Source organism: Phaethon lepturus, unplaced genomic scaffold, assembly GCF_000687285.1.
Source record: "Phaethon lepturus isolate BGI_N335 unplaced genomic scaffold, ASM68728v1 scaffold30799, whole genome shotgun sequence".
NCBI classification, from domain to species: Eukaryota; Metazoa; Chordata; class Aves; order Phaethontiformes; family Phaethontidae; genus Phaethon; species Phaethon lepturus.
This window is the reverse complement of record NW_010563283.1, coordinates 1,646-19,330: the sequence shown is the minus strand read 5'-3', so window position 1 is coordinate 19,330 and position 17,685 is coordinate 1,646. Positions and strand designations below refer to the sequence as shown.

Genomic DNA, 17,685 nt, shown 5'->3' with positions numbered 1-17,685 from the left:
TTATCTGAACTTGAGTTTTCACAATGGACTACGTGTGCTATAAAGAATAAGAATCCACAACGTATTTGGAAAGCAGATAATAGCTAGACATTGTTTCAAAGACGGCGTAACAGCTTTCAATGTATTGCTCTTTCCCATTCTGAAACATTTACAAACATCTTGTTAAGCCAGATTTTTTCCAAAGTTCAAAATTGAAATACATTATAAAATTTTCATTTAACAAAAACTGAAGTATCTGTATGGTTTTTGCATTATCTTATTGTTCAATGAACAAAAAGAGCATAGATTTACTGTTTAAAGCTAAAAAGCAAGAACCATACCAATTTTTCATTTTTTCTGATGAACCAGCTACCACTGTAATTTAAGCTAAATAAGAGAAAACTGCTTTGTGATGTAAAGTGCTAAATTTGTCTGCTTGTAGTCTCTGTAGCAACCCAATATTCCAAAGAGACAATCATGTGATCAATGCTCTCAGCTCCTGCTGTTTATCCTGCACTGTCCTACTTACAGCAGCTCTCAATTCCAGCTGTCTACAGTAAAAGGAAAAACATCACCTGCTCTCCTGCCGGTACATGATGCCAGAACAGACTCATTAGAGCTGTTGTAAAAAAATGTTGACATTGTTTGATTTAAAGATTAACACAGGGAAGAAATTTAGACTGCAGAAAGAGCTGAGTAGACTTAATAGCAAATATTCCAACAGTATCAAGGAAGAGCCCTGTAGGTTCAGCTATTAAAGTATCAAATTAAATATATAAAAACAAACGCAAAACCTGTGGCTACATGTTGTTCTTATATAGTCAACTCTCTCAAGTATGAAGAGGTTTTTGAGCTTTAGCACCCAGAAATCTCCTCATTCTGTTCCTTAATAATAATTCACAGCCTCATTCTAGAGGGATCAAGATGCAAACTACTCTGTTCCTACTGAAAGAGGACCCCATGGGAAATAGGAAAAGACTAGCCAGACAGGGGGATAGGGCAGAAATGTGGGCTCAGGACCAAAAGCAGAGCATCCCCTTTGTCTTAAGGGCAGTGAAGACCAAACAGACAACAGCTGATCTCTTGCAGGGTAACTGCTGTTACGTTATCAATATAAACATTGCTGAAGCAGGCAGCAAGACCATTTCCATGGCCCAACTGAAAAAAAAAACAAATCCCCCTCACCGCAGCCATGGCCATTCAAGACTGCAGATGGGCCAACACGTTTGCAGCAAACTCAGGAATCAAATCCATTGTGGCTAGTTTTTCCTCTTCCTCCCAGCAAGATGAGGTAGAGAGGAAAAAAAATACACATATTCAGAACCTTCATAAGCAGACCTTCAAATCAAGATAACTACACATACAAAGGCTTATAACAAAACCAAATTTATATCTAGAATATTTTTCAGCAGTCATTTCCCATGAAGTCATATACTTATTATTTATATCAGTTAGATAAAATAGTATTTCCATAAAAAAAAAAAGAACAGTGGGCTGGCATTGTAAAATCCTGTACCCAGACTAACATTAAACAGCATTACCTGTGAAACCTGCGCAGCAAGTTTTATTCTGTAAGGTATGATAAGCTTATCACTTACTATTTTCCAAGTGGGGTTTTTTGTTTGTTTGTTTTGGGTGTGCGATGGGGGTTTTTTGGTGGGTTTTTGTGTTTTGCTTTTTAAGTGAACTCATCAGACACAAGTTCTGGTTTGCCACCCACTGCAATTGGTTATATTATCTCCTATTTACAAGGTGGGGGGGGAAATACGCAACCATAGAAGTAATATAGTCGCTTTTAGTATTCCACATTTTCAGTTGTTTATCAGATCCTCCCACAAAATCAGGAATATTCAGTTATTTACTTACTGGTATTTCAATTCTGTTAAAGTCTAGTGAGTTCTTATCACCAAAACTTCAGGAGATATTCTCCACAGAACCACTTCATACTTTTATTTCATTAGGAATGTCATTAATCTTCATTAAGGAATTGTATCTAAGAGTGTTTAATCTGACAAGGTTCCTAATTATATTTATTCCAGATATACAACACTATTTTAGCATTCAGTTAGCAAGAGAAAAAGTCTCATCCAAAGACTGTTATTTGAGCAGTCTAACCAGAAGAGATAGACAATTGGATGCAGCAGATCACAATCTCCATCTTATACATTTATAAGGGTAGATTTTTGAATAAAGCATACCCAACCGTATTTCTGAATGTGGCAGTAACAACACAATAGGTTGGAAAGGAGAAAAGATAAAGACATTCCTATATTCCAAACTTTGTAACTTAATATGCAGTCATTTAAACCACACTATTTAGCTTCTGTAATCTACCTCGTTTTAAGTGATCGAAAAAAAGGTTGTGATAAATACTGAGGCAACGATTTCTTTTCCTGTTTGGTTACAACTAAGAGCAAAACCTTCTCTTTAGTCTTTTATTCTACTGTTGCTCTCCTGCTGACCCCCATCACCCATTCGTGAAAACTGAAATTCATCTACTTACAAACGAGCAACAACAAAAAACCCACCACACGCACTTCAGGGAGCTAGCTACTCCATTCCTGCCCTATCTATAAACAGAAATGGAACTAGCATACTTGAAAACCTCAGACAGTTTCCTCAGGCATGGTAATCGTGACTTGTTCTAACAGATCAAATTTCACCAAATACATGACTGTCTCACTTTTCTCAGTGCTGGTTTTAGACTGGGGAGAAGCAGAGGGAGGGAGGGAAGAGCAGAAGATCACAGTTATTACCTTGCAGCATTGTCAACATGCAGCATGTGACTGTACAATGCAAAAACCCGGGTTTTTTGCTTTTTCCATAGCAAAGTTTTTAAGAGATACTAAACAATAATATGAGGTTAGCTTAATAAGTTTGTTTGGTTTAGGAGTCACATCATTAAGCATAATTAAACAGCGAACACTTAAAACCATCTAATTCTTATTTTCTTGGCCATCTATTCACATGCCACAGTGGCATCAGTTTACAAACACTAAGGACTGTCCTCTTAAAATTAAAAAGTATGCAACGCAATGATGAAATAGCGCCTTTTTTTTTTAATGTAACTTTATTCAAGGAGCAAAAACAACAGAGCAGCAGCCAGGAATCCATGGCTGCCTGAGGATCTGTCATCTCAGCCAAACACTATTAGAAATCACAGCCTTGCATCTGCTGCACTACCACATACACACAAGCAGTACAACAGGACTGACTTCTATTATTGGGAGACCAGATAACAGAAAATTCACATATTCTGGAGCCACATGCTTTCTAACAGAACTCAGAGAAAAACAGATGGGATCACTATCAAATGAAAGAAAAAGCTCTATCTGTGCATCCTTCAAAGAGGAAGAAAGTGAAAAAGTGGGACCAAAGCCCTGCACATGGCTCAACCATGGCTCCAGAAAGCACATGTTAAGAAGTTACCTCCATCATCAAGAGCACTGACTACTCAGTCTCTAATCAAAGTCTTTGAAACTAAAGATTGCCACCAAGAACAACCAACCTTCTCGCAATCTGTAGTTATAATACACAGAAAACAAGTCTATATAGTGGCCAGCCAAGCCCCAAAGTGCAGGGTAATATAAACTATAATCTGAAGCAAACTGGTAGCAGACTTCATATACTACGCGCCTTCAAATTATACAGGCACATGAATACGATCTCAGGGTTTCCAAATGTTAATGCAAAGAGCAGTCCTCAAGAAAGCAAAGCATACATAACGATATGGGATGGAAGTAGGTGCTAAAGATAACAGTAGCAAGGTCTGAAATTAAGCAAGAGGACACTCATGCAGTGACACCAGCAAGTAGGGCAAAACCTTCCTATTTTTGGTACACACAGTTTCTTCCTGTACTTCTCCAACTATTCAATGTTGAATTAAAAAAAAAACAAACAAACCCCCAAAAAACCAACACAGGTAACTTTTTTCCTCCTTAAGAACAAGATACACATTTAATCAACAACAGCAATATACAGAAGTAATTACAACCTTCCTGAACAGAAAGGCTTTATTCCCTGTGACAGATGCAATACCTGCCACCTTCATCTGTGGCCACTTCTGCATAGGATGGCCACTTCTACATAGGAGAAGCACCACTTTTGGGGGAGATATATTTCTATCAGAGGAAGAAACAGAAAGTCTTCTGAAAAAAGGCTAAATAGCTTCTTGATGTAGGAAGAATAATGGCATGCTTTTGAGACTGGCATTATGAATATTACTATTCCTATTAATTGAAATATGGTGGAAATGCCCAAAAGGCAAGAATATAGCTTCAGAACTGTTCTGATTAAGATATGTACATCCACAATCATGAAGAGAAGAATGGCTTTGGAGAGGGGCTGGTGGTGGTTTGGTTTAGTTTTTAAGTCAGCCACACCTACAAAAAAAGATAAACTTAGTATAGGTCTTGCTGATTAAATGGATCCTGAGGAAGGAAAAAGGGGCAAAAGTTGTCTACAGTTGTACTACAATTGTCTACAATTAACAAAAACTAAACCTTACTAGCAGTTGTCTGGTAAGAAACATATTAGCACCCTAGCTGCAACATTCAGAGCATCTTCTAGGCAGGATGCAAATCCTTCGATGTTGAGTTAGGGCCTCATGCTTTCCAGCAGCATCATGCTTAACATTTGAGAAAGGAGAAATGTCCCTGTGGCTAGAAGAGTATTCCAGTTTATACAAGAGACCAAAATCCACTCAAACCATTCCACTTGACGTTTCCTCCTCAATCACAGAATCACAGAGTGACACACTTAGCTACAGAGGCGGTATCACAAAGCACCTATTTCAATCGTTTGGGTTTCTTCCACAGGAAGTTGCTGGGAGCAGCACAGGTCTGAACCCATACCTCTGAACAGCTTAACTTTCCAGAGAGTATAGATTATCCAAATTACAGATATTCCTAGAACGGATGAGCCAAATATGCCAAGAGTATGCACATCTGTTAACCATTCCCCTCACTCCATTTCATAAAAGCCAGTACTCAGAATATCACATGGTATCGAGCTGTCTGGTACAAAACATTGACATTTCTCTACAAAGACATTCTTTTACATACATCTGTGTAAATCTTTCTACATATTTTTCCAGTAGTTCTGCACTACTTATGATGAAGTTGTTGTGTGGCTAAGCACACAATTCCTTCGGTTATTTTCATCAAGCCTGCTGACCTTCTGACCTTCTTAAAAAAAGAATCAAAGTCTCCAAATTAAACAAACACTGCTATTTTATTTTAAAAGCTTTCATCAGCTTTTCCAGCTGCTGTAGAGAGCTTTATAGAATTACTGTAAGAGATACCATGACATAACTAATGCTAGTTTCAAATGGCAATTTGGAAAACCAGTTCCTCAAAAAACGAGGAAAGCCCAGACTGTGCCAAGACAATATTGGCCTGAACAGTTAAAAGTAAACTCTTTACTATTGATTTATAACAACAACACACAGAAGAAATGCATGGACAAGGACACCCCAGAGAGGAAACATTTGCCCTGACCAGGGTGGAGAAAGAGATGCCTAGAACTAAAGGACAAGTTTATACATAAATTAAAAGCAGCAGTTCACAACTACTAATAGGAACACACACGAACATGTGCTTCTGCTTCTTTTGCTCCAAAACAGCTCTAATTTTCTTTCAAGTTTAAATTTATTGCAGAAGATGCCAACAATGGCCAATTCCACATCCAAAAAGCAAAGCCACTGATCTCAAAAGTTCCTGCATGCAAGATTTAACACATACATATTCACACACACCTCCCCCCCCGCCCCTCAATCGTCTAAGCTTTACATTACTTTGGATTTTAAAAGCTGATTTGAGAACAGCGACTAAACTTGTTCCAGATAACCTAGGTTTTATTCATTTCATTGTTTATTGCTAGGCAACACAGACCACGTCAAACCAGCCTAGAACCATGAGAAATCCTTCCAATTTAGATCAAAATTTCTCTTCTCACCATCCTCCCCCTCAGTGTGGAGGCCACATGTGTTCTTTTCACACCAGCATTCCCAGACAACCTTCTCTCTGACCAGGAGCTGACATTTCAAACTCTCTTCTCAACATCTCCCATAAGATGCACTTTATCCAAACCTCACATGGTGCCTGTAAATAGCTCTCTAGATCCCGCTTGCTCAAAGAATGAGTCTTTCTTAGTATTTACAATCAGAATTAGTCCCAGTCACTATACTGGCAAGTCCACAGCAGGTATCTCTTCACACAATTATCCTTTTCTTCATTTCTAGAAGACTCTAGCTTCTTTTCCAACATCCCTATCATTCGCAGTCTGTAGATGACTACCAGTACAGAAGAGACTGCCTACTACCTTTAGCTTACTTCCTTTCGTTGTAAGGAAGTTTTGAAGAACGCCAAAAAGGCAGAAAAACAAGAAAGATCAGAGATCCAGATTCCCAAACAAACCATAAACAGAGTGCTCTTAATTAAATGTTTCTTCTAGCACAAAGCTTAAATAAACTCAGTAACTTCTTTAATAAAGCAAAATAAAACATCCTACCTTTTGTTTATAGGTTTTTCATCTTTCTCATAAGGCTTCACAAACCATTTCCCAATGCGTACAAAATTCCGATTCATTAAACACCTCTCCAGCAGGTTGTGAACGGCTTTGAAAAGTAGAGTGCGACATTCATAAGAAAGTCCATTCTCCCAAATACCATCTTCTTCTTCTATAAGGCAAAGGGAAAAAATAAAATTAGCATTGAAGCCCATCCTATTATTTCATGCACATATCACAATATAATTTTTTCTCCCACAAGCTTTTAAGACATTCACAGCATAACATGCAACCAAAGCCTGTAACATTCATACAGTAACTCCACGCACATTATAATGGTCTAACTGTTAAAGGTCATCAGCTATAAAAGTATCTCATCTCCCACAAGAAAAGAGATTCAACAGCTATTTGTACACAGAAGGAAACAACTAGTACCAGTACATTACATATTTCAGCCTACAAGATCACTGTATACTGATCTGTCTGCAAGGTGGATAATGTTTTGGGTAGTCTGAATTACTGACACTGAAGAGTTAGCTGACAATTATGCTTAAAAATAAATTGCCCAAAGCCAAACTTCTAATATATCCTACTGTCTTTAGCTACTGACTGAAGAAAGCTGGGCACAAATATCATTGATCAACTGACCCTCAATGTTCATCAATTTGCTGGGGGGAGCGGGGGGAATACCCAGATTCAGAAAACTGGTAAGAGCAACCTGATTCTCCCTGGAAGACTCTCAACTGCAATTTCTCTTTTTAATTCAAAATAAGAAAGGATATCTTAAGCAGGCTAGTCCTGTTTTCCAATCTATACACAGAACAAAAGAGAAAAACAGCAAGTAGAAAAACAAAGCCCAGTTCATACTGATAGGATTCTGAAGTGAAATGCTGAGATCTTATGTGCCCCACAAATGAAACACAGTCATGGAATCCAACTTCCACAAGCCAAGTTGATTTGCCAAATCAGAAAGCAAGATTCATTACAAGAAGCTGTTATCTCTTCAATCACTCTGGCACACAATCACTGTTTAAACATAGTTTACGGGCCCTAGAAGTGTATGCCCTGGTCCAAAGAACTACAATGGCATTACAATTACATTACACAAGGAAGATGAGGGACATTTGAAAGTTCCTGCGGTATCTCTCAGTATATAAACAAGACCAACCATTCATGCTCAGCAACACACTAATAGGCAGGGTAATATAAGAAAACCTGAGATTTTGTCCCTAAATTGCTGGCAACCAGGTCTTATCTTTATGCCTACAATTCCTTGTATATCATGTTTTACATATATCCCTGAGGATCTGCTACTAGTCACCTTGGGCTAACCTAGCATAGTTATTCTTATAAAAGCCATTGCTTTTATACGCCAGCTAGCTGCAGACACTAGAAGACTGTCTGACATAGATAAGGAGACATATTTTTACCTCAGTCTCTGGATAGTCATGCAATAATTTAGGTTGAAAGGGACCTGTGGAGGTCATCTGCTCCAGCCCCCACTCAAGAGCTCCAAGTTATAACAGCTTGCTCATATCTCACATTCACTGCCCCTCATGCCTTCTCTGTGTACCTCCAAGAAGCGAAGCCTGGGTTTAAGACTCAGTTTCGCACAACAGGTCTTAGAATAGCAACCTGTCTGTTCACCTCTCCTTCACAGAGATTTTGGTTCAAACAGCTTTCCACTGGTTTGCTCGATGGTCAGAAAACCTCAGTAATACAGCCAAGTCCTTACATTTTAAATCTCCCTTTGAAATAAGCCCCTTCACCTTTATCTGGAAGCCACTTACAAGCTTAAAAGGTTGCAGTAGTATTAACTAAAGTCTCAATACCCTTAAATTAGAGAGCATGCAGAAAACCAGACATCTAAGAGTTTAGTTTAGGGGAGAAAAAAAAACCCCACACTTAAGGATCATTACAATAAACAGTCTTTAAGACAAAGACGACAGAAAAAGGAATTTCAAGATACTATCGCAACCAGGAGGTGGTGGCCATATTTGTATGTTGCTAGATTCCACACAAATGAAAGTGCGTTTCCACTCAAGATCAGTACTATGAGTTAAAGAAAATTAGTCCCGGTATCCTTCTCTGAGCGACAGAAGAAAAGTAAACAGACCTGCCCCATCATTTATAAATGAAGAGGTGCACACCATTACAGATGAATCACTACATGAAAATAATTTCCTGGTAAAGACAAGGAAAAGCAAGAAACCACATTTCCCAAATAAGAGACCTCACCGTGAGTTTCCCACCCTATCACCCTATTCCAGTTTTGAAGTTCAGCAAAAACTTGTTTTTAAAAACCATAAAGCTAGAAGCTAATCCAGCAACTCACTAAAGAAATATCGTACAAGTAGCTTGTAACAAAAAGCAACAAAGGTCCAAAGTCAAAGGGTATAAAATGTTTGTGCCAAGAGGACGCTTTTTTCCCCAGCTCAGAGATTTGTAGACATACACAAATGAGCAGCCCTATCCTAGAGGCAGCTTTGCTGCTCAGCACATACTGCTCAACTGGTGGCAAACAAGCAGTTCAATACAGCAAACATTAACTACAAAGCTTAATGATACTGGACTTTAACTGCACAATAAACTCCACACCATTTCAAAGGTTAAATAGTTGGTTTCTATATGGCTCTCATAATTTAAAAAAATCATTCTAAGAACATCCCCTGCATCAATTACCTATTAGAAGAGGAAATAGAAAGCGCCATTTCCAGCCTTTATGCCTAATTTTGTTTCGACATATTAGTGTATCAATGAGAAGAAAGATGCTGAAATTGCAAAGATACAGAAGTGTAATTCAAAGCTTGTATTTTGATGGTCATACTATGGACATAAAGGTGAGGTTTCAATTTTCTAAAGACACTACAAAGTGCTAGGTATTTCATTTAACATTAATAGCTGTACTGACAACCAAGCGATGAACAAAAGTTTACATGCATGAACTTGCCACAAGACCGTAATTCTTAAGAGCTCTCTTAGGTGTCTTAAGAGTTTATTGCTGAAAGAGAGAGCTCTTAGATGAGCATATTATTTGGGGAAAGCGTAAGGCATTAGATGGAAACTACAATTAAAACTCTAATATTTAAAAAAGAAAGCGTGCTGTAAGCATGCCTACTGATCAGGAGGAACGTCTGGTACCCAAAATAAGACCACCTGTTCAAACTGAAGTGCATCTTGCTATAGAAAGGGAAGGTTAAAAAAGATGACAGTTAAAGATACCCTCATTTCAGAACATTATTCAAATTCATGCAAAAAAACAGCCGTAAGTGTACTGTGTCTTTCTGAAGTCTATATAGCCACTGTCCCCCTCCCCCACCTTTTTTTAGGGGGGCGGATGGAAGGAGAGAAATATGACATCTGCTCACATCTCCCAACTATTTTTCTTCTTCATTCAAATTGTTGCTTCTCCACCTGAGAAAAACCCTCCTACTTAAAATATATTTACTTTGTACAATTTGTGTTAAGAACAGAGGTAGAGGAAGAGGCACTTTTGTCTTCTAACCTTTCTTAAACACAGTAACTTCAAGTGTTCAATCTGATAGTGATAATACACCAAAATAAGTTGCTGGCTCATTTTAAGAGGGCGTTAGGCCACAATTTCACTTCAGACAAGTGTTATCCACAAAAGTGCTCTGGGAACCTGAAGGTTACAAATATTTCATTTTTGATAAGTCCTCTTAGCTGTCCAAACCACTCAACTCCTCTGTGACATACTTTTATGTCAATCCATTAAACAAATATACATACATATCATCCCACGATAACTAATTTTGTTCCCTCCCTCTTTACACCATATATTAAGCAGAGAGTTTCCCTTAAATGAAGCTAAAAATTACCAGGAAAGGAAGAATTTATGGAAACAGTTTCCAGGAAAAAACAATTTTCATGCTACACATAAATAACAAACTTTTCTCAGTCAATACCTCCTGGATACTACCACCATCCAAATTAATTAAACAGTTGTAGGAGGCTATTTGCTTTCAGTACTTTTATGTTCTACTTTACATTCTTCATACAGTCCACCTGAACATCCACCTGAAAAGTTAATTTTTACTGATTTTTAAATTAGTTATAAATTATCACAAATTATTAAACTTATTAATAAAAGATTGCTACAAATACACAGATCTTTGCTTAATTTTATATTTTTGCAAGAATACCAATTTTGAATTTCTTGACTTATATTGTGACAGATAACTATACGGTATTAAAAATTACATTTTCAAGAACATTTTTACAGAATGTGGACCCTCCCCCTTCTTCATTTTAACATATAGCTGGCCACATCAGCAAAACACCAGTAAGCATCAACTCTTGAACAGGCTGAGTATGTTTACCATACCATTAAAAGTACCTTCCTAATGCTCAATGAACCTCTAAAATAAATCATGCAAAGAAACAAATCAGTCAAGCCTCCACTTTGGACTACAATTCTCTCCCCCCACCCAATTATTTCAATTACACAGAGGAAAAAAATCCATTCCTTAGTATCATGACAGACGCATCTTTTAGAAGTATTACTTACCTTCATAGGCTTCCTTTCTGTCAACATTTGACAGCATGCCAGTTTTATAGAAATAGACTGATGCAAAACCGATTTATACAATTGAAGTCCCTATATAAGCTTCAGATTACAAAGGAAGTATGATACGCAAAGTAGTGTGAAAGTGCTGCTGTATGCAGTATTGTCATAATAAACTTCAAGTAAATTTTTCTATCTAAAAACCAGATTTTTAAATTCAAATACTTTAAAATTAAATAAAGTCGCTCAAAGCAAGAATTACCCACTTAACTTACTGAAAAATAATTTTGAGGGCCTATATCCCTTATGAAGTAAGTGAGAAGCAACAGATTTTGTGTGAAAAAAGGGACTGAACACAATTCAAAAATACCAATCTAGGAATCCAAGTGAAACAACTTAAGTTTGTTTCTAGTACAGTTGTATCTGTTATCTACACTCACTGAAAAGAATCTAGATATCCCAACTAGTTGGAAAATTTCATCAACTGAGAAGCAAGCCAAAACATGACCTACTGTCCAAAATACCATACTCAAAATATTCAGCACCAATAGAAGTTAGTTTTTGCAGTGCTAGCCCTTTACCAGCATGACATATATAGGTTTTACGCTTTCTCTACCCAGCAGGATATTTTTCTAAATATTAAAAATTTTGAAGTGTGACCTTTTTGTAAGTCTGTAGCTCTGCCCATTTAGAAGAATAACAAGGTAACAGCTTTCCTTCACTATTTGTTACGTAAGTTTGGCTAGTCTGGTCTGCACCGCCACAAGAAAAGCTGAAAAACTCTCTAGCTGAATGTTTCAATATTCTCCTCCACACTGTCTTTGAGTAATTCCGTATGCAGATATATTTTACTTATATTGTTAAATCCTACCCTTAGTGCCCACAAAGTCACTGGTCATATTTATACAGGTATATAATGCACGTGACATTGTATGTACACCCAACATAATATGATGCAAAATCCTCATTTACTGTGACTAAGTATTTTTCACCTTACTCCACAGATATTTCACATGCATGTTGGTCAGGAGGGAAAAAAACAAAAGGGAAAGAAGTTAAACATCACCTTCAAGCTGGTGCTCACACCAAGTCACAGAAGTTTTTCAAAGACTGCTTCAGTAATTTTTGCATAATGCTTATCAGCAGTTTTGCTTAAGTGGCCATATGTCTAACATGGAGGACTGAAGAAATGCTAGAGCATCAGTGCACTACAAGGCAAGGAACATTCATAATGCCGTCTTATTACACACACAGGAACACACGTGTCCACCACAGACAAATTACTTAAGCTCACCATACCAACATGAGGTGCAAAACTTTTAAGAAAGCATCCTTTTTTTTTGGTAGAAGTTAAATAGTCTTAGGAAGCAAAAGGTACTTAAAAAAAAAAAAGCCAAGCCACTAGATCAACTATTTTCAAAGCTCACTTTTCTAACTGCTTGCAACTGGCAGGCTTTTTTGCAGAACCCTCAGTATGGTAACTGGCTCGTACTCTGGTTTCCATTGTATTAGAAGTAATGAGACACTGAATGCTGACATCAGCACAAACCAACCAATTCACAGATTTGTTTGGAGACAAGGATTTGATCTATAATGCACGTATATTGAAAACTACACAACACACAAGTCTTTGCTGCCACGACCATTGCTGTTTTTACCATACAGTACCAACAGACAAGCATCAGTACACAGACCTTCCTCCTTCTTCCTTCAAGCTTCCCTACCAGCCCAGCAAGGAGCTAAGACTAGCATTGGTTTTAAATATCTATCCCTTGCAGAAGCATGAGGAAGACTGTTCGGCAAACAAAAGCTGATTAACTTGATATATGCCAGGTACAAGGAAAACTACTTAATTTTTAAAGTAGATTAACAAGATTTAATGGACACAAGAACAAAAAAGACACATCTTATAGCTCACCATTTAAAAGATGCAATTTGAAGGTCAAAGGCATATAGTAAGCGTTCCCCTACTCAAGCATTAATCAAATTGTAACCATTTCCTTGGGACTACGCCTTGTACATCGTTCATACCCAAGTGTTCTCAGGTTTGAAACCATCTACTGCCAATTTAAAAAAATCCAAGTATACAGGCAACCACCTTAAAACAAGAACGAACCTATCTGATAAAATAACTGTTGATCAGAGCAGTGAGAAACCATTGCCTTATGAAATTTGAAGGGATGTCCTACTTCAAAGGTTTGACTTGCAGGAATTACTATAATCAAGCCTCACTGCCACAATGAAAACATAACCTTTGAGGTTGTTAGAAGATAAAATAACATTTCACTAACTTTTGTCTGCCTCTAGCTATGCTGACGTAGAAACAGACTTAGGGAGTTTTTGGTATTACATATAGTAAGTAGCTTCATAGGGGAGGAAAAAAAAAAAATGATTGAATGAAGTCAATAATACTGATCAATCAGCATCTCTAAACAAGTCTCCTTTTGACATGCCCCCAGGCAACAACAAACCCTGACCATCAACAAGACAGTTATCCAAGGCTTGATACGAGAATTCACATACAGCCAGTAGCAGGCATTCAAATGTATCTCCAGGGCAGAGAACGAACTTCTAGAATGTACAGGCCAAAGAGAGAGAGAGATATTTTTTTTTTTAATCTGATATACATAGATGTACACCCACAAAACTGTTCATTCCCTCTTGAACTGATCTTGGGAATGCACTCTGTAGGGGACAAAAGGATTCTTGAAGGCTGTCATATTTCAAATCCCCGAGGTTGATAACCAAGGTGTGTCCCAGATACTGAATGTCCATTGTTCACTGAAACTACAAATCGCCAAAAAAAAAAAAACCACCACAAAAAACTGTCAAAATACCAACCTCTCCTTCACAAGCATAGTTTCATACCAAAGGAAGTCAGAATCAAAAGTTACTAACATTGCTCTGGCATATTTCTAACTACAGTTCTTTCAAGGCCCACTTCCCCAAAAGAAGTCTGTCCATAGGCGATAAAGGACAGGCTAGCAGCAACAGACTCCTCTTAGCCCCGCTCCTCCTCCCTCGACCCATTCTTCAGGACAATACTTCACCTACCCAGTAGAAAAGTTCTAAATGAGGCAGCACCTTAACCGTTAGCAGCAAACAATTTCCAATCAATTTTGCAGGTAACAAGCCTCTGCCAGGAAGTAATTTATCTTTCCCATTGAAAATGTAACAAGCAATCATTGGCAGAACAGGGCAACGTGAATTACTAGGAGAAATTGTCCACCGATGAAAAAAATCCATTAGGTCTATGACAAAGGTCAGATAACATTGTTTGGGTTCAGCCATAATTCTTTCTTACATGAGGTTCACATTAAGATTTTGTGTAATGGGAAAGCAAAAAAGTGCAGGTGCAGGCACTCCTCAGCCATCTCCTCCACAATCTAGCTGATTAATATCTTTATCAACTTCTGGTCAGAAGAGCCAAGCAGACTAACACACTCTAAGAGATTATAATGTCTCCTTTTAATTAAAAAGGAGACAAAAACATGCTTGCAAAAACCGATATGTCGGATACATCTACACACAGACATAGGTAACAGTCTCATGAGTGATAAGCATTTAATGTAGGAAAATATCCAACAGCAAGACCTATAGAATAGCCCCTCTACCAAAGTGCAGATGTTCACAGGTGACCTGTCCCTTAAACCCTCAGAGAGGTTGAGCTGCTAAGTACCTAGGACAATATGCTTTTGCACAGGTCGATAAGCAAATAATTCCATAAAAGCATATCTACACATTGATCTAAAAGTTCAGATACAAGACACCATCATTTTCAAAAGGTTCCTCTACACTATATCACTAGTAGATAGGTTCAAGAGAGAACGCAAAGTTGCTCAAACAAATAATTCTGATGGCCACATAGTGCAGAAACGCACTCTCCAAATGTCTTAACTTTCATTTGATCTTCCACTTAAAAAAAAAGTAACATATTAGTCTCAATTTAATCCCACCAGCCAACAGCATACAAAATTTACACAGATACCTTCACACAAGTGTTGGTCTTTGCTCAGGCCCAGGCCCAAAATAGCATTTAGTCTAAGTTACATCTCAGTCATACAAAGGATGTTCTCTGCAGGTCAAGACTGAGGTTATTCATAGGGCAAAGTAAGGAAGCCTTAAATGCGCTAAAATATCAAGCAACCTACAATACAAGTGCCATTTAAGATGCAAAGTTTCTAGTTCCAGGACAAGATGGGAATACGAGCAACATCCCAATCTTTGAAATCAATTATTCAAAGAAATAAACATCATTTTAGTGCATCAATTGTTTTTTCAAATCATACTATTTTTGTATGAAAACTCCACGTATTATTAAATTGTTTCAAGTCCGCTTCCCCAGTGGCACTTCAAACCCGTATTTGTTCTTCAGCTATCCACAAACACAGACAGCATTAACAATTTCTGGTTACCAGGTCACCAAACCCTGGTCTCATTTTACACTTCAGTAATCTGAATACTGTACATTATTTGGAAGGAAATTGGAGCTATGTGACTTTTTCCCCATATAATTTGTGTAGTCTCACCACTAGACCTACAGAGATAGTTTAAAAACCTAACTTTGTCGCCTTACTGATAGCGAGGAGAAAGCCATCTACTTCAGGAATCGAGATCAACAAGCAACATTTTCAAAACAAGGTGTCAAATTTGAAGTACAACCTTATTGAGAAATACAAATATTGTCAAGTCTTTCAAAAGGCTCAGTCTGAAAGCAGGTACAGGTTCAGAGTGCTGGGAAAGGGCGAGAGAGAAATCATAAAAATACAAGGTTTAGAGATTCTTGCATGAAAACAGTAAGCTAGTTTGAGATACCTTCTTTTGAGGGCTTCTCACCGATGATTTGACTTCCAATCAAAACAACTCCATACAGTTCAAGAGTTGCCCAGATCTCTACAATTCTTATGACATAATAAAATGGGGTTTACTATTTGAATTTGAAAGTTCTAATTGCTCAACAAAAGGGATCTTATCAAAACATATTTAAGACATCACTTCTGAATCACAGGCACAGCTTTCTCGTGAAGAAGCTGCCAAAATTCATAGGCTTGTTGGTTTTTTTACAACAGAAACAAGTGGGGAGCAAAAACTTCTTTCTTGAAAATCTAGCAGTCCAAGACCACCTGAACACAAACAGTAGCTGTCTGATCACTGCGCTGCCGCAATGATTTTGTGTAGATTGTAGCAATATATTTACCTTTGTCTATAAACAGCAGTCCACCTAGCACTGATTTTCTAAGGGCTGGCAGAAGAGAGCCCCAGAGTAACAGCATCCTTTCACTGACCAAAAGAAGGTATTAATTTCCTCCTACCTGAGAGATCATGATGAATAAGGTCAGCAAAGTTGGGGTCATCACCCCACCAAAATATCCATAGCTCCCTGCGTCCAGGTCTCTGGTCTCGGCGCCAAACACTGAGTACATCCGCCTTCAGACAGCGACTGAAACTGCTCAAAATAGGGTCCTCTTCCGTGACCGGAAAGAGAATCGGGGCAGATGTTGGACCCTGCCATACATATCGCTTCCATTTAATCCCAGTTAGATCAGCCTAAGGGAAGGAAAAGAACAACTGTCAGACAATGGGGTAGGTACATCCCCAACAGAAACATGCTGCTATAACAAGATGATGGCACAGGAAGAGGCGGGTGGAAGGAAGAAAAGAAGGATTAATCCAATAAAATTTAACAGAAACCATACTTCTAAGTTTTGCATACCTTAGAAGATAAACTGGAAATAATCAGGCACCCTGTTTTAAAATCTACTTCAATAACTGCAGTAAAGCAAGAGCTGTTCGTTTTCACTGCAGCTTTAAGATTACAGAGAGAAGTCAGATTTGATTTAAAATAAAGTGAAAAACGAGTCAATAATGTAGTATTTGCAGACTGCAATTGTCCAATCTACGAAACACTCGCCTTAGCAAAGAACATCCTTCCTTTCGCTTACTTATGCATACACTACCTTTTCAATCCCAGATTACTCTAAGGAAATAGGTAATATTGCAAATCTTAACTCCAGCATACATTCTTCCAGTCATCTACCAGCTTGGAAAATTTCACAAGCTTCTCCATTGTAAAATATTCTCTGTATCTCAGATGGGAAGCCTCTCAAGTATACTTATTTTACCCAGAGCTATCACACTTTTCATTTCTCACACCATAACTTCAGAATTTAAATCCTGTTTTTATCATTGAATTATACATCAGACTTGCATCCACATTATGATCCACTAAATACCCTTCTAGGCAAAAATTCATTTGACTTCATAAAGTAAAAGAGCTACTACTATATGTAATAGGAAACAAACAATTCCTGAATTATTTACAATGCAATACCATACCAAGTTTTAGTGCTGCTTTTTCACATGAGGACAGTCACCTTAAGGTGTGTAGGGGAGGCACTGCCCCGGGTTCTCTTTGAGAAGGGAGAACAAGGTAGGCTGGCATTTGCTTAGAAGTCACTGGGGTTTTTTTTTCTTGCCAATATGACAACACACAAAAGATTACGGCAACGTTTAAACCTAACATGGCAGCCTTCCTACCTTCAGGAGGAGAAGCAATTTAGACGAAAGGTAGTTTGCAACAGTTGATACTTTACAAAGACTTTAAGATTGAAAAATGCACTGCTAACATGGAGCTGCAGGCCTGATGCGGGCTGCAGACGTGTTCAGGCTGTCCA

General features: G+C 38.0%; 1 protein-coding gene across 1 annotated transcript in view; it reads right to left on the bottom strand.

Moving 5' to 3' along the window:
• MED13 (mediator complex subunit 13) overlaps positions 1–17,685 on the bottom strand; it is a gene marked incomplete at its 5' end in the record, with an annotated part of 54,488 nt that overhangs the window by 35,936 nt on the left and 867 nt on the right. Inside the window, 2 exons of the mRNA XM_010294529.1 lie at positions 6,490–6,658; positions 16,324–16,558. Of these exons, the coding sequence (XP_010292831.1) occupies positions 6,490–6,658; positions 16,324–16,558 (404 nt within the window). The remainder of the gene's footprint in view (positions 1–6,489; positions 6,659–16,323; positions 16,559–17,685) is intronic.